At 43.1% G+C, this 21,844-nt stretch overlaps 1 protein-coding gene across 1 annotated transcript in view; it reads right to left on the reverse strand.

Annotated features, from left to right (window-relative positions):
• LOC148045543 (CST complex subunit CTC1-like) overlaps positions 1-21,844 on the reverse strand; it is a gene marked incomplete at its 5' end in the record, with an annotated part of 32,004 nt that overhangs the window by 5,665 nt on the left and 4,495 nt on the right. The window contains 12 exons of the mRNA XM_087716517.1: positions 1,856-1,920; positions 2,111-2,236; positions 2,421-2,510; positions 3,125-3,584; positions 4,169-4,280; positions 7,839-7,962; positions 16,606-16,809; positions 16,884-17,058; positions 18,641-18,864; positions 19,176-19,304; positions 19,427-19,729; positions 20,517-20,661. Coding sequence (XP_087572643.1) covers positions 1,856-1,920; positions 2,111-2,236; positions 2,421-2,510; positions 3,125-3,584; positions 4,169-4,280; positions 7,839-7,962; positions 16,606-16,809; positions 16,884-17,058; positions 18,641-18,864; positions 19,176-19,304; positions 19,427-19,729; positions 20,517-20,661 — 2,157 coding nt within the window. The remainder of the gene's footprint in view (positions 1-1,855; positions 1,921-2,110; positions 2,237-2,420; positions 2,511-3,124; positions 3,585-4,168; positions 4,281-7,838; positions 7,963-16,605; positions 16,810-16,883; positions 17,059-18,640; positions 18,865-19,175; positions 19,305-19,426; positions 19,730-20,516; positions 20,662-21,844) is intronic.

Genomic DNA, 21,844 nt, shown 5'->3' on the forward strand with positions numbered 1-21,844 from the left:
ATTAAGCAATCAGGATCATCATCACTTTGAATTGTGCCCGTACATTTAAAATCATTTTCATCATTTCTATTGCAAAAGTATGTTTTAAAAGGAAGAGCTGCAGCAATTTCTGGAATCAACTCATTAGTAAGAGATCCCTCAGCAGCCAATGGCAAAATCCAGAAATACACAGTGAAAATGCCTACTCTCTTCCCAGCAAGCAGAACTCAATTGTTACCAGACACAACACAGCCTCCGAAAACAGCCTCAATAATTAGACATGTTCATTAAAAAAGTAGATTTTTAAATACTGTTAGCAAAACTATCTGGAACTTTGAAGATTCTAAACAGAAACAGTTTTTTTTCCCCTGAAAGGAGCACAAACTCAAGCCTCCTGTAAAGAAAGCCATAGTAAATGCAGATGAAATGCCTACTTAAATGGAAACCCATCCTGGAGATACTATTTCCTTATCCAATATATTTTGTATGTCACATGTATATGCATGTTTATATATGCGTTTGAAGCCACACACCAAGACAGGACCCAAGAAATAGTAACTTAAAAACTACCATATTTTTTGCACTAAGACACACTCCCCCCCCCAAAAAAAGTGGAAAATGTCTGTGCATCTCATAAAGCAAATATTGTGGCGGGGGGAGAGGGTTGGTGTCACCACCGCCATTCGCCACCACTGGGGAACACTGGAGCCTTCGCTGCCAATTGGCGGTTGGATCGGCCTCCCAGAATACCACCAATCAGTTGTTTGAGGTGGCTCAACACCACTGGTCAACTGAGCTGAACTGCCACCACCACAGTGGAATGCTGGAGCCTTCACTACCAAGCAGCTGATTAGCAATTGGATCGGCCTCCCGCTGCCACCACTCACTGGCCACTGCTCGCCATTCTTGTCTTTGCCATTTGTTGCTGCTGAATGGCAGTGTTGGCCGTAAGCGGCAGCAGCAATCAGTGGCGATCGGCGGCAGCAGGAGCCGATCCAACTGCCATGTTTCCTGCTAGCAGCAGCTCAGCTCTGTTGACCGGTGGTGGGTGCAACGGAGCGGAGCCCTGACAAGCCACGTGCTGGGGCTGTGATAACATGCTGAAGCTGACTAGGATGCTAGCCAGATGAATACCGGATGGATGCTGGGAGGCAGAGCCAGATTTTTTTCTTCTTCTTTTCCTCCTCTAAAGCTAATGTGCGTCTTATGGTCCAGTGCCTCTCATAGTGCAAAAAACACAGGGAAAAATTAATTCCCTGTAAAACAAGAAAACCCATTTAGTGAACTGATTCTTCTCTGGGTGCATATTCTCTCCTATACACAGATCACACTCACATGAAAACATGTGCATGTATGCACGCATTCAAAGAGTCTTCTCTCCTTCCAGCCGAAACAATAAAAAGAAAGGGAAAATGGCTGGGAGTAGGCTAGCACTTAATTTGGGTTTGCTTATTTTTAGCTGAGTGTTTCAGTTGTAGTCTTTGCAAAGACTTCATTTGTCTGTCAGAATACACAAGAATCCCATTATGTCCTAGCTGTAAATGATAGCTAAATCTTAAATTATGATTTTATGCACTCAAAAAGAAAGAAAAAATTTGCTTTAAAGCAAACTAGGTTTAGTGTGAACAAGCAGCCTGGATATGCCTCTCCAACTCTTTTCTACCTTGTGCTTCAAAATTAGTTTATATTGTATCGTTAGCCAAGATAACAATGCAGACCAGAAGAATATGATTTTTTAAAAAGTAGAGCAATGGATACCTGTATGCCATTTCATTTCCTTAAAGACCATAATTACAATTTCCACAGTAAATCTCTTTTTTTATGAAAAAGAAAATACATTTTATCTCTCAGTAAAGAAAAAGAAAATATATTTTACCTCAAACTGAGTATTTCTGCAATGGAGAACATTTTTTGTTCCCTTTTTAACATGTCTGACATGGGCTGAAAAAGAAAAAATAAATATATTCATTCACTGCTCTGCCCCTTCACATCGTGAACCTACTGTACTGTCATTACAATTGTTCACTTCTACTCACTCATAGGACTCTATGTATTAGCCTTTTAGTTCATTTCCTTCCCAAATCATAACAGAAACGACTGGTAGAAACTCAGAAGTAACAAATTAACTTACCTGAGAAATTTGTCTCACATGATGCACATAGGCCCCATCGGGGAAGGGCAGAAAAAAGGAACAGCTCATGTTTGATTTGTTTCCTGGAGCCAGTGAGGAGCACTTTTTATCAAAAATATCCAAATCCTGAAAAAACATAGTGAACTGTGACTTACTATAGAATCAAACAGTATTCAGACACCTCCACTACAAGGAATCTTGAAGTTTGTAAGACAAAAAATTGGACTAGAAGGCCCAATCACTGATTTTTATTCTTTCTGAATAAATCAGCAAAAGTCCAACAATAAATTTTAGTTTCTTTTAGTCTTACCGTGCACTGAGGTAGAATGAGCTGGTACAAATGGTCAACATGTAGAAATGGGAACCAGTGCAGAGAGTTCTTCAGAAACAGTAACAATACCTGAAGAATAATTTGAGAAGTTCAGAACAAAAGAAACCCAAATTTTACCATAAGAGTGTTGGTGGTGATATAAGCCAAAGTATGCTGTTTGGCAAGATTAAGTTCTAGAGTTCCTAGCTTGCGTAGAACAGCATGTACAGTCTTGGGGGTAAAACTGGGCTTGTGTTATAGCGGCCAAATTGTGCCAAAACTGATTGGGACTATCTTTACTATTTGTAGGGAATGCTGTATGGGCACAACAAAGGCAACTAAAACACCTTTTGTGAAACTATGACAAGCAGCAAAGGACAATGTCCATGGGTCCATTTAAGGACAACCACAATATATGACTTAAAACAGATAATTTAAAAAATGATAAAGAAGGTAAACTATTATACATTTCCGGAACTAAGAGCAAGAGCAGATTAATAGATCTGACTGAAGATAGTCTGATCTTGAGCTAATTAATAAGTATAAAAGAAAAAGCATGAATTGATGTCATTCAGTTTGTTCTGGATCTCATGAACTGATGATAACTACACATTACACAATTATGATTATGGAAGAACAATAGTAATGCAACATTCTCAATGAATGCAATCATGTGCCATTTCTCCACTTTGCTTTACCCTTACTTTCTGCTGGGCTTTGCTGGTGTCTTCAAAATCAATAATCTTGAGCTCCTCCTGTTCTTCACTTTCTTCAAGACTGTGGCATAGCTTAGGTTTGCCTATCCATAAAACTGTGGCCTGAAAGCAGAGTTGCATTGTCTGCCCATTTTCAGACATGCTTTCTGAACTATGGAGGTAGTTGCGCCATGCAAGTCCTTCCTTTTGAATCAGCAAAAACAGACGAGATACACAGGTGATCTTTTCAGTACTGTTCCTGAAATGTTCTGGTTCCCTGGTATTTGGTTCTTCTATTTCCTCTCCTTTCCTTTTAGCTTTCCTTACTGAGGGTCTCAGATCAGTTGTTGAACTTCCACAGTCTTTAACATCACAGGTTGTCTGTTGATAGATAGGATGACCTTTTTTGGCTCTCTTTTCAGGAATATGAAGAACTTTCACATCTTCAAAATAAAACTGTGCATAAAGTCTGAAAAGAGAAGAGCAGAAAGGTGCAGCTCTAGAGATGTTATAGGGAGAAAGAAACACAAACTGCAGAATTAGGACACTGATTATAATGATTTTTCTCGAATGGACAAAGTGTTTCCTATAATGGGTCACTCCTCCATTTTCATTCTCAGTTCTACTGTAAAGCACCTGCAATGTGTTGGCCCTTCAAGGTAGACCAGACTAGAAAACCAGAGTTATGAATCTAATACTACTTTCATTAAAAAGTTAGAGAAACAGAATGGGTGGAAGTTCGTCAGATGGAGATCTGGTTGAAAATGGAACTTTGGTGTTAAGAGATACATTCATAAGATGCAATGTCACATTACTACACCAAACTCCAAACATAGAGAATAACTGGTATGGAACTTTTATTTTAATCAAGAGAAAATCAGAATAAAGGAAAATATTCAAAATTCTAAACATGAGTCATAGTACATTTTCATATTAGACTTCTTCATACTTCTAAAATAATATTTTACATTTGGCTTTTTCATCTGCATCTTTGACTTGTTCTATGAGTCTGCTGTTCTTAAACTTTGTAAGTTTAAACAAATGGATACCTGCCTTTTCTTTTTCTTTATATGATTGGCTGTAGTTGGCTGTTGTGAAGAAGAAAAGTCATTTTGAGGAAATTGCTCTGTAATAAGCTGAAAAATATTCACCTGGAGGAGGCACCCTATAGTTGAAAAAAATGAAATCAGTTAATAAGCAAAGTTGACCACTATACAAAACATAGCAGAGAAAGCAGAAGAAACAATTTCTCCTCAAGACCCACCTTAACAAAAGGGATATAGGACATGGTCAGGTTGACCCCAAGGGAGGGGTCAAATGCATCATTCGTCATGAGTTCCTTCATGCCCACAAGAGATCTAAGCCCAGTCCACGTTGAATTCCTCCTACTCTTATATCCTCTAATTTCCCTTAGCCATCTGGATCTCCGGATTTGTTTGGCACTTAATAGGTGCCTCTGACCAATTCTAGCTTTAGGTATAATGAGATACTAAGCTTCAATTCCTTATTTTTCTCTGATTACACCTGAAACTAGAATTGATCATAGGCACCTCTGCTAAGGTAAAAAAGAAGAAAAATAGTTTGTTCCTCACAAATAATAATTTACTTATGACTTTTCTTGCTATTTCTTTAATACACACTATTATAAGCTCTGCAAGACAGACATCTGTTTTCTAAAGGACAGAATGGTATAAAGGATGAGTATAAAGACTCTCATTTCAAATAAATGATGAGTTGGAGGATAGAAGAGTCATCATCCATATTAGAAAGGATGAACACTTCACTGAACTTCAGATCCAAACAGTCAAGGGTTATTTATCAAATTTATATTCCAACTTTCTCATGATAATGCGCAGCACTTCCTTTCTCTAATATTTTCCTTACTTCTCTATCGCTATGATAGATGTGGCTGAAAAATACATCCTATTTCAGGAACAACTTGCACCTAAACTAGCAAATGTATTGTGTCACAAGTGTTTCAAATTTGTTCAAATTTCTTTAAAACATCACTTTATGTATTTATTTCTGAACTACAGTTTAAAGATATTGAAGCCAATTAAAATATTTCTGACCATTTTAAGGAAAAAATCTTAAACGATCTTATTTTTAATAAATGTTAAATTTCCCCATACTTTTAATAGGCTATTTATAATTGAATGGGATTTTTATGCCATAGAAACAATTCTACGTATGTCACACCAGAAATATTTATGCTGAGAGTCCTGCTACTTTCATTGTAGCCCAATCATATGGTGATACAATACAATCTGTATTTCAGATCATACAGCTAGCTTGATATATAATTTAACATAACCAGTATATTCTGCAGTAGGTTTCCAAGCGCAACTCAAGATGCTGGTTGTTACCTTTAAAGTCCTTCATGGCATAGGGCATGATTATTTGAAGAAATGCCTACCTCTATTATTTCTGCCTATCCAGAGTTAATGTGGGTATGATCTATTAGTGGACCTTTTGTATTTTTCTACTTTGTGTGATTCTAATTTTTCTACTGTGTCTCATTCTAATTCTTTTAGTCAGGGCTATGTTTCAATAGTTTTAAATGTTTTACTTTTTGTGAATTTTCTAAGCCACAATAGGTGTTGTTTTTTTTTGAAGTGGGTGGTAATATCAAATCAAATAAATTAAATTGTTGTATCTTTCAGAATTGAGTTTGATCCTAGGATTTTAATTTCAGCACATAAAGTTGATTATTTATCTTTGTCACTCATCAATATCCCAATATTAATTAGAATAATTTCAAATAAATAATTAAAACTTTTGTAGGACCCTCCTTTTACTACCAAAATTCTTTCTAACCAAGATAGGCTTAACTTTCTCCATCTTAAAATATCAGCTGTTATATTTTTCCAGATTGGCAAAGATTTTTGAATAAATATTTTATTCTATTTCAGTAAATGTCCAAGTACTTCACTGGTTTAATATTAACATTAAACATTAACATTACAGTTTTAGATGTTTTTGCTCTTCAAATAGGTTAATTTCATCATCTGATTCTTATCCTGATATTGAACTACACTGTTGTATATATTTCACCACTGATTCTAAAGGGGGCAAGATTTTTAGATCCTTCATCATCAGCATTTATCTTTAATTTATGCTTTTATTTTTTTCTGAAATCTTACTCTCTTGATATTGTTAGCTAATGCCAACAAAAGGAAAGGAGAAAAAGGCCAGTGTTGTCATGTCCCTAGTGTGGCAATAGCAGTAAGACTTATATACCGCTTCCCAGTGCTTTACAGCCCTCTCTAAGCAGTTTAGAGTCCCCTAACAATCTGTGTCCTCATTTTATCCATCTTGGAAAGATTGAAGTCTGAATCAACCTTGAGCCTGTTTTAGATTTGAACTGTCAAACTGCAGGAACACGGCAGCAGAAGTAGCCTGCAGTACTGCACTCTAGCCACTGCACCACCATGGCTCATTGTAATAGGTTTGGGATTGTTTCTGGCTAGTGAGCATATGTATTAGAAGCATCTTTTGTTTTGATTAGAGAAAACAAGCCAACTTCATCAGAATAAAATATTCATTTTGTACTATTGGAGAATATCTTTCCTTGAAATGCTGGATTTAAGGAAATATCAGCAATGCTTCATTTCAACAATGTGATACAGAATTTTAGCATTTGTAGTAAAACAAGTGCTATATACTGAGTTAACTGTTAGGGCCATTTGTGCTCTGCATCTTGTTTTTGGATTCTGCCAGAAATGAAAAGTGCAGAGTGGTCTCCCACAACCCTGAAGTTCAGCAATGATTGGAAACTTCTCTTCTACACATGCTGTTGGTGCAATTGCCCAAATAACTTCCTCTGTATCTCTTTCCATCAGTGTTTAGAAGCAGCTACTTTCACTTCCATATAAGCATGCTGTGCAAATAGCACACTGCTTGCAGAAGAACTATTTTCACTCTGCTGATGGTTGGGCATCAAAATTAAAAAGCTGGTAAATTTTTTATGTATATACACCATGAGAGACTTTCAACTGTCAAGTAAAATTTATCTTTAAAAAGTCTTTAAATAAAATCTCAGGCTTGTATAGGTCCCTAGATCACAAGAGAACTCTCTTTTTCTCTAAAATCATCTCAAAATAAAAAGAGAATACTTTCATTTTATTTATGGAAGAGCTAGTTAAAATTGTTTCCTTTAAACAATTGTCTACACTTCTGCAAACTTGTATTTCCTCAAGTCTGCTGATACTTTCCTCTTTTCCAGCTACATAAACATATCACTCAAATAACTAAATAGGAATAAAAAAAATAAGATTGTCAGCTAAAATTGCATGGACCACCACAGGTGGCTCATGAACCACCGGTCTGCAGCATGCCAGCAACTGGATTGTGCAAACAAGAGAAGCTCCATCCATGGCATGGAGGCAGCCCACAAAACCCCACCCCCTCCAGTCCATGGAGAAACCTTTCTCTCTGGAACCGGTCCCTGGAGCTCAAAAGGTTGGGGCCGTTGGACTACCAGACAGTCAACTTGATGGTAAGATTCATTTTCTATAGCAATAGTGCAGCATTTCTTTCAAAATTCTGTTATTTGTAACCAATGATGGATACTATCTTTAATTTGTACAAGAACTGTACAAAGTAGAGTTTCTACTCTAATATTCTGTAGAATCTCAAAATATAGTTGCTATTAATATTAAGTGGCCATTATTTTATATTTCCCACGAATTATAGATAAAAGTGAAATAAATACTGAACATACCTATTAGTGATGTGTCAGTGAATGGTCTACAATCCTTGTGGAATATTATACAAGGAAGACTGTTACTTCTGTCACGTAATTGGAGGGAACCATTATTGGAATATTCCAGCACTCCAAGCAACAGCTATCCTCCCACCCCAAAAATAAAAGGTGATTATTAGCCATTAAGAGGAAAGGAACAAAATTATTCACTAATTATGTTACATGCTTATAAGAATACTCTTTTGCCTATTTTTCTATGAGTATCTGAATAATGACACTTTTTACAGTACCAGAGAACTAGTGTCAGATCTGCCATCTTCAGCCTGATGCTTCATTGGCATTCTGCCATCAGTCATTGGAGGGGGAGGAGGGAGAGGAAATATGCAATTGCCATGTAAGGTGATCAAAAGGGAGAGTGGATGACAGACTTGACAGAAACCACGAGTGGTGAGTACCATCTTGTTCCAGGCTTCAAGGGCATAGAGCCTGAGAAAAGAATGTGAATTGCACCAAACATCCAAGTGGTTCCCAAAACACCTATGGGCACACCATTGGTCAAAGATGAATTGGTCAAGGAAGAAGGGCTGGGAAGAAGGGGGAAATTTTGCAATCTTTTGTGCAGGAACTTTAGTTCTAGCCTGCTTTGTTTGCAACTACTGATCCTTAGTAAAAGACCCTATCACTTCAATCAAATGGAATGTCAGTTGGCCTTACCTGAACTGCATGTCTCAAAGGTCCTGTGGGATGAGTCACTGATGGGTATTCTCACATCCAATCTGCCCAGACAGAGGTTAAATTTGAGGCCACTCCTCTCTACTTCCTCTTCCTGGCTCTCCAGTTTAATCGAAGATCAATGTGGAGGAAGGGTATAGGAAAGACAACAGCAACACACACACACACACACACACACGGTCCCGGACTGACCAAAAACCAATAACCTGGCTCAGGACCCTAGGCGCTAGCTAGCGCACTACATGGGTGGGAAGTGACTCATCCCACAGGACCTTTGAGTTCAGATAAGACCAACTGACAGTCTCCAAAGTGACCTGTGGGAGGAGTCATTGATGGGACATACCTAAACTAGATGTTCATGGGAGGGAATCATTGATTCCCTCCCATGGACATTGAATCATTCCCTGAGCCCCCCGACTGTCCAGCACTCCCTGCAGTACCCTCCTACCAAAGGATGCCTCCGCAGAAGCATCCAGCCGGTAATGCCTGATGAAAGGTGAGGGTGAAGCCCAGGTGACAGCCCTACAGATATCCTCTATAGGAGCCTGGGTAGACCAGGCTGCAGATGTGGCCGCACTCCTGGTGAAGTGTGCAGTGATGTCAGCCGGGCATCGGAAGCCTGCACGCCTCATATGCCCTAGAGATGGCTAGCCAATCCATCTGCCAATGGTGGCAGGTGTCCCCTTTACCCCTCGATAGAGGGCTGGAAGGAGACGAAGAGTGCCTCCGATCTCCTGAAGGCAGAGGTGCGTTTCAGGTAGATACGCAGTGCCCTTCTCATGTCCAGGCGATGCCAGGACCGTTCCCTTTCCCTGGAATGCTCCAGACAGAAATCCGGAAGCACCACCTCCTAAGCCCTATGTAAAGGAGAATTAACCTTGGGCAGGAAAGAAGGGTCAAGCCTGAGAACGACCCTGTTGTTGTAAAAAGTGCACACATCCACCCTCGATGACAATGCATTGATCTCGGATACACACCTGGCAGAGTTAATCACCACCAGAACACCACCTTGAGGGTCGGGAACTGAAGGCTCACCTCCCTCAGAGGCTCTAAAGGGGCCTCAGTCAGTGCCTGGAGCACCATGGGAAGGTCCCATGTGGAAAACAGGTGAACCACAGGGGGCTGGAGATTAGCTACCCCTCTGAGGAACCTCTTTGACTGGATGCTGAGACAGGGATCGAGAGCCCCCTCTCTCAAGGACTGTAGCTAAGGCCGAGACCTGCCTCCTGACGGTATTGTGGGCTAGACCCTTCTCCAGGCCATCCTGGAGAAATTCCAGCACCTGGTGCTGAAGCCAACCAGAATCACCTCTGCCCTCTCCAACACTAACTTCCTCAGAACTCCTGAAAGGAGGGGGAGAGGGGGAAAGGCGTAAAGGAGGCCCACTGGCAATCTGCAATGCAAGGCATCGACGTCCACTGCCCCTTGAGCTAGGAACCATGAAATCAAGTTAGAGACCTGGGCGTTCTACAGGGTGGTGAAGAGGTCCAACAAATTTGCTTGAAAATGCTGGGATGTAGCTGCAACTCCCTATGGTCCACCGTCTCCCTGCTGAGCCAATCTGCCTGCTGGTTTTCCACCCCGGAAATATGTTATGCTCGAATCGACAGAAGATTCCTTTCTGCCCAGTTTCCCAGCCTCACTGCTTCGTCTCACAGCAACGAGTGAGTGCCCCCTTGTTTGTTTACATGGGCATTGGCAGCAACATTGCCTGTCAGGACCTTTGACCTTTAACTGTCCCCTTGAAGTGGAGGAGTACCAGGTGTACTGCTCTGAGCTCCAGCCAGTTGATGTTCTTTTATAGATCTGAGGGCGTCCACCGGCCTTGAACTAACTGGGCTTCTAGGTGTGCCCCCCAACTGAAAAGACTTGTGTCCATCCTCAGGACCAACTTGTCTGGTTCCCTGAAGAGGGAACCCTTGGCCAGAGCTGGGGACATCCATCAACGGAAATGATAGAAACACCTGAGGTGGCATGAGAATCTTGAAGAGGCCGTCGCTTGTCCCATCCCTCTAGTGTGGTAGCAGCAACCACTGCAGTTCCCTGGCATGCAGGCATGCCCATGGCGCTATCTCAATGCACAAAATGAACTTGCCCAGAAGCCGAAAGAGAAGAACTACGGGAACAGAACGTGCCTTGCGAATTTCTTTAATCAATCCCACTATACTGTCTCTGCGCTCCTATGATAGAAACACCTCACACTCCACAGTATCGATAATGATCCCTAATGCTGGAGTCTAGTGGTGAGAACCAGGTGACTTTTCTCGAAGTTGATCAAGAACCCCAGGGTCTACAAGGTGTTAATTGTGCGACCCAGATTTCCCTTAGCCTGATCTGCAGTCGTGGCTTGCACCAGAATGTCATCAAAGTAGCACTGCAACTGGACTGGAATGGAACGGAGGTGACCCACTACCACAGCCAGAACCTTGGTGAAGGTCCTGAGGGCTGATGCCAAACCAAAGGGGAGGGCCCTGTTTTGATAGTGGACCCCCCTGTATGAAAACCTGAGGAACTTGTGGTGATCTGGGACATTTATGATATGGAGGTATGCCTCTGTGAGGTCAATAGATGCCATGAAATCCTCCTGCCTAATCCCCTCCAGGATGGATTTGAGGGATGCCATTTTGAATTTATGATAGAACAGTCTAGAATATAACAGCTTTAGGTCCAGGATTGCAACCCCCCTGAACTTTAGGAACAACAAACAGGTTTGAATAAAACCCCAATTCCTTCTCTCCCTCAAGAACCAGCTCCATCACTTGGATATCCAGCAGATGCCATATGGCCTTGCTGTTTAACTAAGCACCGATTCTCGCGTTCCGGCCATGTGCGTTCCTCAAAGTGGCCGCTGATTGATGCTCTTCCAAAATGGCAACCGCTGACCATGCAACCCGATGCCAGAGCGAGCTGCAACTAGCTCACTCCTCCACAAGTCTCCGATCACTCTAGCGACTCCCCCCCCCCGATGGAAGATGGGAGTCGCAGCCCTCAGCGTCCCATAGAGCACGGCTTGGAGCCCCCTCCTGCAACTGTAAACAGCTTCGAGGGCTTCCTCAGCAGCAGCGAGACCAGCTCATGCACAGGGAAATGACCATTGGCTTACCTCAAGGGTCCTATTCTGCACGCTGCGAGGAGAGTCCAAGCGTGGGTTAAATTCTGTCTGACTGCCCTAGACTGAATTGAAAGATCTTTAGCCACGCCTCCTCTTCCGGTTCTTCAGATTTTTCGATGAAGGCGTGGACCTGTAACACTGTTCAAATGTGGTTCCATTGAGTCTGATCTTAGTTCAAGTCAAGATAGATTGTAAAGTCAAGTCCGGTAATAAAGTCACAATCCACATCACGGAAGCTGTGAGAGAGAGAGAGACCCTAGGGCGGGGTTGGACTCTCTTTGCAGCATACAGAAAAGGACCCTTCAGGTAACCCAATGGTCATTTCCCTGTATGCTGCTTGGAGAGTCCAAGCATGGGACATACCCAAGCTAAATGTCACTAGGACGGGACGAACCTGATTCAATGGTCTCCCCAGCAGAATGAATACCCTGAAGAACTCGTCTCCCAAAGGCTGCTTCCACTGATGCAAACTTGTCCAATTTGTAAGCACGGACAAACTGGGATGGTGAAACCCAAATCTGCAGTTCTCTTCTATGAGCGCTTGTGTCGCCTAGGCTCCTGTGGACACGGTGCTCCTTGTAGAGTGGGCTGTGATACGTCGCGGTACCTGTTTAGACTGGAGCTGATAGGGAAGGGTGATGCAAGCATGCAACCATCAGCCGATGGTGGTGAGGTGACTTTGTGCCCCATGGTAGCAGGTTGAAAGGAAATGAAAAGTGATTCCGATCGCCTGAATGCTGCGGCGCGCTTGATATATTTGCAAATGGTTTGACGCACATCCAGCTTGTGCCATCAGCGTTCTGTAGGATGCCATGGGTGTGGACAAAAGTCCGGAAGGATGACTTCCTTGCTCTGATGAAACCAAGATTTGACCTTCGGAGGAAAAGAAGGATCCAAGCGAAGAACGAGCCTGTCTGGATGTATGACGCACAAGTCCTCCCTGACTGACAAGGCCACCATCTCCGAAATCCTATGTGCAGAGGTGATTGCGGTCAGGAATACTGCCTTGAAGGGTAGGTGCTTCAGATCACAGGTACGAATTGGCTCAAAAGGAGCCTCACCTGAAGAATCAGCCATGAGGCTGGAGATCCGCTCCTGAGATAGATAGATGTTCTAACCCCACCTTGTTCATTCAGAAACGAAAGCCAAACAAAGCTTGCAAAGGAATGTTTTTATCAGTCCCGGCTCTTGCTGGCTGTGAGCCCAAAATAAAGACAGATAAATTCTCTGGCAAAAGTAAACTACAGCAAAACAGGTTTATATAAATCAAATCACTTATCCAAGTGCTTTTTCTCGATGATTGCAAACAAACAGAGAATTGACTAGAACAGGAACTGAACGAATTGCAACTAAGGCATGGCACCATCATCTTTTGTCCGAAGGAGATCCTAACGAGCCACAGCTGCTTGTTATCCTCTCCTGTGAGTCGGTCAGCCCTGCATCCCGAAACAACTCACAGGAGGTTTCTTCTGAGTCACAACAGAACGACTTGGCAACTTACAGTGTCTATGATGGCACCGAGATAAAGCAACCTGGTGGTGGTTTTTGTCCATGTTGATTGAGAACCAGGACTCTCATGGTTTATTTGGAGGTCTCTGACCGCTTGCTGGCGGGACGGAGATTGTATGATGATGTCGTCGAGGTATGCTTGAAGTCTCACTGGACGCGACCTCAGGGACACCACCACAGCTGCCAGGATCTTTATAAATGTTCTGGGGGCCGATGACAGGCCAAACGGCAGGGCCCTAGATAGTGCGTTCCTGCATGGTAGAATCTCAGGAACCTACAATGGGCTTTGCGAACAGGGATGTGAAGATATGCTTCTCTGAGATCTATTAATGTTAGTAGATCCCCTGGCCTGATGCAGCTCAAGATTGACTGGAAATACTGCATTTTGAAGTGTTTGTACGCTAGATGGTACTTCAATCTTTTTAGATATCCTCCTCCACCCTGAGTTCTTTGGAACTAGGAACAGGATTGAGTAAAAACCTGACCCTTCTTGACCTGCTGGTCTTGGTTCTATTGCCCTTATCTTCCGAAGGTGCTGGATATCTTGCTCCATTAGGGACCACTTGGCTGGGGAGGAGGAGGTGGGACAGCAGATGAAGTGGCGAGGGGGGAGAAAATGAAGTCTAGGGTCAGACCCAGACAGATTGTCTGAAGAACCCACTGGTCTGACATTGTTTCCTCCCATCAGGCCTGAAATAGTTGCAGGCGCCCTCCGATGGGAGCCATCAGCTGGCTGTCACTTATAGTGACGGAAAGTCTTGGAGCCTAATCCGCCACAAAAAGACCACTTGGAGAAGGGTTGTTGCCCGTACCTGTCCCGAAAGGGCTGATGGTCCTGTGACCGGTCCTGTCCCTGATTGTACGGACGGTGGTACTGACCGGTGCTAGTGGATGGTTCTGAGGCACGAAAGGATTGCTTCCTGAAATAACCAGAACCTTTGCGCTCTGTCTTTTTAGTGACAGACGGCATAACTTTCTTTTTGTCCTTGTTTTCGACTAGGACAGGTTCTAGGGCTTCCCCGAAAAGTTTCCCTCCCTTAAAGGGGGCGGAGGCCAATTTCCACTTGGACCTCATGTCTGCGTTCCAGTGACGAAGCCACAAGAGCCGCCTGGTGGTGACATTAGAAGCCAGAACCCAAGAAGCGAACTTGGCGGAGTTGAAGGTGGCATCTGCAGTGTATTCTGCTGCCGCTAAAACCTTATTAAACTCCTGCCTCAATTTAGTGTCCCCTGCTGGAAGCTTAGCAGAAATCTGTATAAGCCAGAGGAGAGAGGCCCTGGACATAAAGGACGCTGAAGTGGCTGTCTTGATGGCCCAGGCAGCCGCCTGATGGGTCACCACCAGAGAGGAGGATGCCAAAGCCGCCACATGTGGGTCCACTGTCAGAATCTGTAAAGCCTGAGAAAAACTAGGATCAAGGTTATAAAACCGGCAATCGTTGCCGCCTGGGGTAGGAAAGGCCGAGGGCTTCGCCCACTGGGACTTGAGAACTCCCATGAACATAGGGGGAGTAGGGATCTCCTCCTTTCCTACTGGGGGCTTGTGGAATGGCCCCTTTTTGTGCCTGGAGCCAGGGTAGCCAGCGTAGTCAGAGTGCCCCCAGCAGCGGGAGCCACCTCCAAATCCGCAATGGCCTTAGCCTTGCAAAGAAGGGAACCAAATTGGGAGGGGGGAAATAAACCAGTGAACACAGAAGCCTCTGGAACAGGTTCTTCATCATCAGAGAAACCAACCTCCTTCTGATCCCCTTCATCTAACACAGAATCCTCACTAGCTGTAGAGGGAGAGCTCTGACTATGCTCATGAACAGAAGTTGCGGGTTGGTTTGGATGACCTCCCGGTATACCATGAGAAGAACTCCTCCTAGAGGATCTAGATTTTTTCTGCATGCCTGTGGCAATACCTTCAGAAATTGCCTGGGCAATAATCTGCTGAAACCTCTCTGGAAGCTCAGGAAATGCTGGGGAAAGAGTGGGAGGCCCCAAAACCGGCTCTGCCTCAACAGATTGAGGAGCCAGCCTAAATCGGCCCAGTCCAGAAACAGGCCTGCTGAAAGGATCCCCTCTCTGGGCCCCAGTGTGCTCAGGGGTGATGGGGGGGCATGGAAACACCCCCCCCCAGAAGATCCCCGGGCTCTAGGGGGTGAGTCAGCCACAGGCGTGAGCCTAAGGGAAGAACAGGACCTGGAGGGGAAGGGCTAATGCAGTCTCTGGCTCTTCGAGAGGAAGCCCTGGTGGCAAGTCCCTCATGCCCCCTGTGAGAGCCCCCTGCTGTGGCAGACTTAGATGTGGGCCTCTTGCCCGAGGCCCTCTCTATGGATGTGGAGGGGTCTCTGGAAGTTCCCTCGCCAGGCTCAGGATCCACAGGGGAATCCGCCATTAAGAACAGCTTCCCCAAAAGCCTCAGGTACTCACAGCTCCTCAGATGGCTTACCAGGCTCTCTACAGCCTCCTCCACTCCTCACAGAAGAAAAAGAATGCTGCCAGCAATCCTGAAGGGCCCTGTGCCTCTGTGCACGTAGTCCCAATGCCACTGATCCATGGCTCAATTGTGGAAAGAACGCTGGAAAGAGCAGTTGGAGGCGGTTCCCCAGTTCACGGGAAAAAGTGCTTCTGCACGTGGCCTCTGCAGAGCTCTAATGGCTGTCCTGGCCACGTGTGTCCTCCCGGAAGCTGGCAGGGATCCAAGATGGTGGCCACTGACCATGTGGCCTGATTCCTCCAGGAGCTCTGCCTCAACAACGCCACTCAGAGGCCCGGAGGAGCTCAGCAGCCCCCGATGGGGTGGAAATGCACTTCCTCTTTTGATCTCCTGGAGGCCGGCTTCGGAGGTTCCCCAGAGACTGCAAGCAGTCTTGGAGCCTGAGGCGCTCCAGCAAAGCCCAGCTATTGCCCAGTGCAGCCACAATCACTCAGGGAAGACAAGGGAGCAGGTGGGGAAGGCAAGGATGGAAAATTCTCACACCAAATTGAATAAAGTCAGGAGCCAAGAAAAGTCTCCTATTAGGCCAAAAGACTGAGATTAAACTGGGAGCCAGGAAGTAAGGCAGAGAGGAGTGGCCTGAATTTAACCTCAGGCTCAAGGCAAATGGGGTCTGGGAATATCCCATCAATGACTCCTTCCACGGGATCACCTAGGAGACGAAGACAAAATTTAAAAAAATTCTCAAGTCCAGTCAAAGATCCAGTAAAAACAGTACTCTTTCAGGCCAGACTGAGATTAAACTGCGAGCCAGGAAGAGGAAGTAGAGAGAAGTAGCCTCGAATTTAAATCTTTGCAAAAAACAGGGGCTTGTTCTTGCATTTGCCAGGAGTCAACACACATAGACAGTACAGAGGGAGTGAGTACATTCATGTTTATTCTCTGAGTTTCCTATACAACAAAAAACTATTCTTTCTCTCAAACTTTCAGAAGATAAATGTCATACTTACCAATGGAGGATGAAAACATTCAGCTGATAAAATGCAGTAGTTCTGGGCCAATCTGCAATTTAGTTCTTGGATATTTAGGTTGCAGATCTTTGAGGCAGAATGCAACTGCTGCAATGGACCACAGCTTTCCCAGCAGCTCTTCTCAACCATACTATACAGTTGAACAAAATGTGGAATCTGACATGATGGCTCCAGAATCTGATACTAGGAAAGGGTTTAGGAGTTAGGTTATGTCCACATAGACGTTAAGTACACAGGATTGTGGGAAAAGGTATTACCTGGTCTAGAAGACAATTGTGCTTTTCTGCCAGGATCTCTGCATGGAAGTTTCTTTCCTGCTTCTTGGGTGGCAGCAGGGAATTCAGAATAGGAACAATAAACTTCTCTATTAGTCTTTGAGAATGATGGCTAAAACAAAGCATCAACCTTTGGTGCTCAGTAAAACAACAGAACCTAGAAAGATTTAAGATAACATTACAATCTTAAAAGATATAATGAGGGGAAATGAATTTCAAGTGAAGAAAATTTAGAAGGGAAAATCTGAAGAACATAAAACAGGAAAAAGAACAAATTCAAAGTAACTTTCAACATAATTTCTTGAGCATATTTAGTCCTTGTACTCAAAAAAAACCTGGTGCTCCTCAGATGTTCTATATTTCAACTCTCAGCCAATATTGCCCCTGACCATGAGCCCAAAATAATGTTAAAATTAAACAAATTTAGAGATTTGATAAGTGCTCAAAATTTATTTCAATATTTATACTGTGTATAATAATCACTTTTCTATAATTTAGACATTGCTATTCACCAATATATGAGAAAAATGCTTCTCTGGGAGTATACAATGTAGGGAAGTTCTAGACCTTGGACAGTTTCAATAGGATCAAACTTGGAAAGGGTCACAATGGTTCTGAAATCCAATCATCTGCTCAGAGGAATTCAGATTTAAAACATCCACAAATAAGGTTTGCCTTACGCTTGGACACAACTAATAAAAGGAAGTCCCTTTGAGTAATTTGGTATGCTACCAAACTGCTCTAAGAGGGCTTTCTTAATGTTCAGCTGGAGTCTATCACCATGCAATTTAAATCAACTTTTTATATTCTGCATACTAGAACAATAGATCTTTGCTTCTGTAGCTCAGGTTTAAATTGTGGCATCATTGGTGTTCTCTGAGCTTGGCTGTATTTTTGTACGTGTTTCATTACCAAACTAGGTAACATCAGATAACTAGCAATAATGATGTTACCTAGTTCAATAATGAAACGTCTGCAAATAGGCTCAGAGAAGTTTAAGAAGGTTCCAAACTCATTTGCACTATTCCGGTGACCCCGAGACAGTGGTGGGTTCTGATCCTGTTCCAGCCCGGCATAATCCACATAGACGCGCACAGCATGTGCGCACATGTGTCTTACCGCTTCCGCAAATCTCCGTGACACTCCAGCTGTTCAGCGGACTGTTACGCAGGCATTTTACATGCCGTGCGTGTGCACAAAAGTACCGAAGACTTAAAAGACTGGTAAGGAGCTCAGGCAGGTGGGTGGGGCCTCTGGAGCACAGTACTGGAACAGTATCCAATCTCCGGGCAGGCTCCGGTACGACCATACCGGGGCGTACTGCCTGCAACCTACCACTGCCCTGAGAGCATAGATAAACCTACAAGTGGCCTCAACGACTCTCAGAAACATCGACCAGATGACTGCAAGGAATTCACATGCTTCCATCCTCCACCATTCAGTAAGAATTTTGTCTTGGATTAGAAGTGAAACGTCTTCAAGGAAAAACAAAGTCCAATTGCCTTTTGAAAAAAAACCATGGGATGTTTTATGAATTGAAGTGTAAACAAAAAAAAATTTTTTTCCTTGTCTCCTTCTCAGAGCTTTAAATTCTCTTAAGTGCAACCTGTTCTCTGGCAAAAATCATTATAAAATCATCATAAAAATTATATTATAGAAAACTAGAACCAATCCTTAAATGTTTGCCTGAAGAAAGGTTATACATACTATCATATGCCATCGGTTTTAATCACACACACCTTTGTTCAAATATTTCCAGCAAGTTGACCACATAAAGATAGAGTGACAGGCTTAAATTATAACGCAAGAGTAGTTGCAGATAATGATTTCCAAAGCAGCTTACAGGCTGATGTAATATGCTATATGCTGAAAAACTCTTTAGCACAATGGTAGTATGTAGACAAGCTCCAAAAGCAGCAGGAATAGAAGGCAAAGGCGTCTCCAGAAGATGGACATCTCGAAGCTAACATGTAAAGCATAAAAAAGATTTGAAGTTTTTAAAAATATTTCCAACAATTTTCACATAGTAGTTATTCCATTTTGGCTTTACAGTCAGCCAGGAAACTACATTGGTCAACATAATATACAATCCTCATCAGACTACAGCCTTCTTCAGTAAGAATTTCTTCGTTTTAAATCAGAAAGCTCTCCTGTCATAACTATACTTCAGCTGGAAACAGAATGATGCCAACCTCCTACCTTCTTTTCAAACAGTCTACTTTCTTTAAAACAGCATTTCTAATGGAGACTGTAAACTACTCCAAGCCAACTCACCTCTATGCATGCTCCTGGCCGGAATCCGCAGCCAGTATTCAACATCTGCTGATAAGCAAGACAAAGTACGTATTTGTGATCTAGTTCATAGAGACCAGCTTGGGCATTTAACACCTGAGTGATAGTACCCTGAAAAATGAATAATGAAAGGTTATGCAATAGTTTGTACTGCTTACTGGAGTCATGTCTGAAGAAATGTTCAGATGTAGGTTCAAAACGTTTTCTTTGTATAGGTGTCAGAATTTACTTACTGTATATGAGATGAGCTCAGATTTTCTAAGAGGACCAAATATCATTTCTTCCTTCTGCACTTTCAATAAGCTTTTAGGCTGTATAGAAGGCATAATGGAAACTGGTACCATTGATCTTCCTTGTGAAGTTACATCCAGACATTGTTCCTTTGTTTGTTCTTTGCAGTAAGGCAGAAGGCAAGAGGAAGAGCTGGTTCTGAAAACATTGTGCCCAGTACTTTTGAGGCAAGTTATCTTCAAGTCAGTTAGGACATATCTGTACCCCAGTTGTAGTGCATGATGCCAAACCAAGTGGGGAGTCTTCTAGGATAAAGCAATAAGAACATCAAAATTCAGCACCTATAAGAACAGCTATGAAGGTTTGGAATTGCTCCTGATTCTAAAGTCACTTGAAGTACATGTGACTCAGTCGTGGGTTCCGGATCCTGTTGCAACCAGTACGGTTGCAATGGGGCCCGGCATCCTCCACATGAATGTGCACAATGTGCGCATGCATCTTACCCTCCGTCGCACAGGCGCTGTACATGCCATACATGTAAGCAACGAAGAGTTTAAAGACAGGTAATGACGACCGGCGGGCGGGCGGGCCCACTGGAGCAGAATGGTACCCAGTGTTCCAAGCATGCATCACTACACTCCTACAGGGGTATACCGCCTGCAACCCACCATTGATATGACTTCAGAATCAATGAAGGCCTATTCCACACTGTCACTGGAGACTGCTTTATTGTTTTTCTTTCCAATATGGATTCCTTTAAGGGAAAGAGCACTGTAGTCTACAAGCAGTACTATTAGGCAATCCATGTATAATTAGATGCTACCTTTACTATTCCCAAGCCCAACCATGAAGAAAACCAAACCACACTGGTTGTGATGCATGATTAACAAAATCATAATCCTCCTCCAAACATCCTAGCAGATCAACTCAACTTCTACTTCCTCAAAAATAGGTATAACATATCTTAGCCTATGAACCTCATAATTGGTCATGGTGGTTGTTCATCAACTAACTTTTCTGTAGTAATTTAAGAAAAGACATCACTCTTTAGTTGAATAAAGGATAAAATAAACATACAGTGAATAAACATACTTGTATTACCACTGGAACACAAGCAGAAGAACTAAAACACTTCAAGAAGAGGAAGAAGAAACTCTTTTGGTTGAAATGGAGAATAGTAGTCAACCTCTCTAGTTCCCCTGCCACATTCACTTTTGCTGTATTCTTATTCTGAAGTCTAAAAAAGGAAAAAGAGAGACTTGGCAGATCAGTAAAATGTACATTTCGTAAGGCATTATTTTTAATCATGACCAACTAGATACTGCAAAATGGCACAGAGGACATGAACGCAATCTCCTTCTTTCACTGTAACCCAACTTATGATTTATGAATGTTAGTAACCAGTATTACCATTTCATTACCAAATTCCAGGCCTGACTTTCCTCAGTTGAGACCTACCTCCCAAATATAGGGTGAATGTAGATGTTTAGTGGTTATTCCCAAATTATATGGCATGAAATCAATCCCTTGGCTGATACGAATCAAATTCCACTACCGATGAAAAGAAAGGAGCGGCCTACTGAAATCTTGGCAGCAATTGGCTGAGGCAACTGGGCCTCTTACATTTTCCAGGACAGCCCCATGGGCCGGATCCGACCACATTAGCAATAGCAATAGCAGTTAGACTTATATACCACTTCATAGGGCTTTCAGCCCTCTCTTACAGAGTCAGCATCTCGCCCCCACAGTCTGGGTCCTCATTTCACCCACCTCGGAAGGATGGAAGGCTGAGTCAGCGGTGAGATTAGAACCGCTGAACTGCAGATAACAGTCAGCTGAAGTGGCCTGCAGTACTGCACCCTAACCACTGCGCCACCTCGGCTCTTTGCGAACCAGATCCAGCCTGCGGGCTTTGAGTTGACACCCCTGCTCTAGTTCTATCTCAATTGTTAAATAGCTCCCACTGGAGTCTGGGAGTCCTGTTTTTTATCTTTATCAATGCTTGGGTCTTCTTTATTTGTTCCCTGAATGAGGTGATTGATCCTGCATCAATGGCCATTAGTGGCAGCTAATGAGATTACAAGTAGCCCTCACTTAACCACTGTCCTTTTTAGCAACCATCTGAACTTATTATGAGAATATAACTTTACAATCTTGCACTAATGATTGTGGCAGCATCCCACAGTCAAGTGATTGCCTTTTGTGTTTCACAGCTGGCTTCAGACAAGAGTCAATAGAGAAACCAACTGTAAAATTGCATGTCGTGGTCATGATATGTTGCTTAATGACTATCACTTAGTGAGAGTTGTCAGTCCTAATTATGGTCAATAAGCAAGAGAGAGTGATGGTCATTATTGTTCCATTACAGATAGTCTTTGACTTATAATGGCAATTGGGATTGGAATTTCCATTGTCAAGTG

This window comes from Thamnophis sirtalis, unplaced genomic scaffold (genome assembly GCF_051295495.1).
Source record: "Thamnophis sirtalis isolate CommonGarterSnake01/CBP01778 unplaced genomic scaffold, rThaSir2_p1.2 scaffold_5, whole genome shotgun sequence".
Lineage (NCBI taxonomy): Eukaryota > Metazoa > Chordata > Lepidosauria > Squamata > Natricidae > Thamnophis > Thamnophis sirtalis.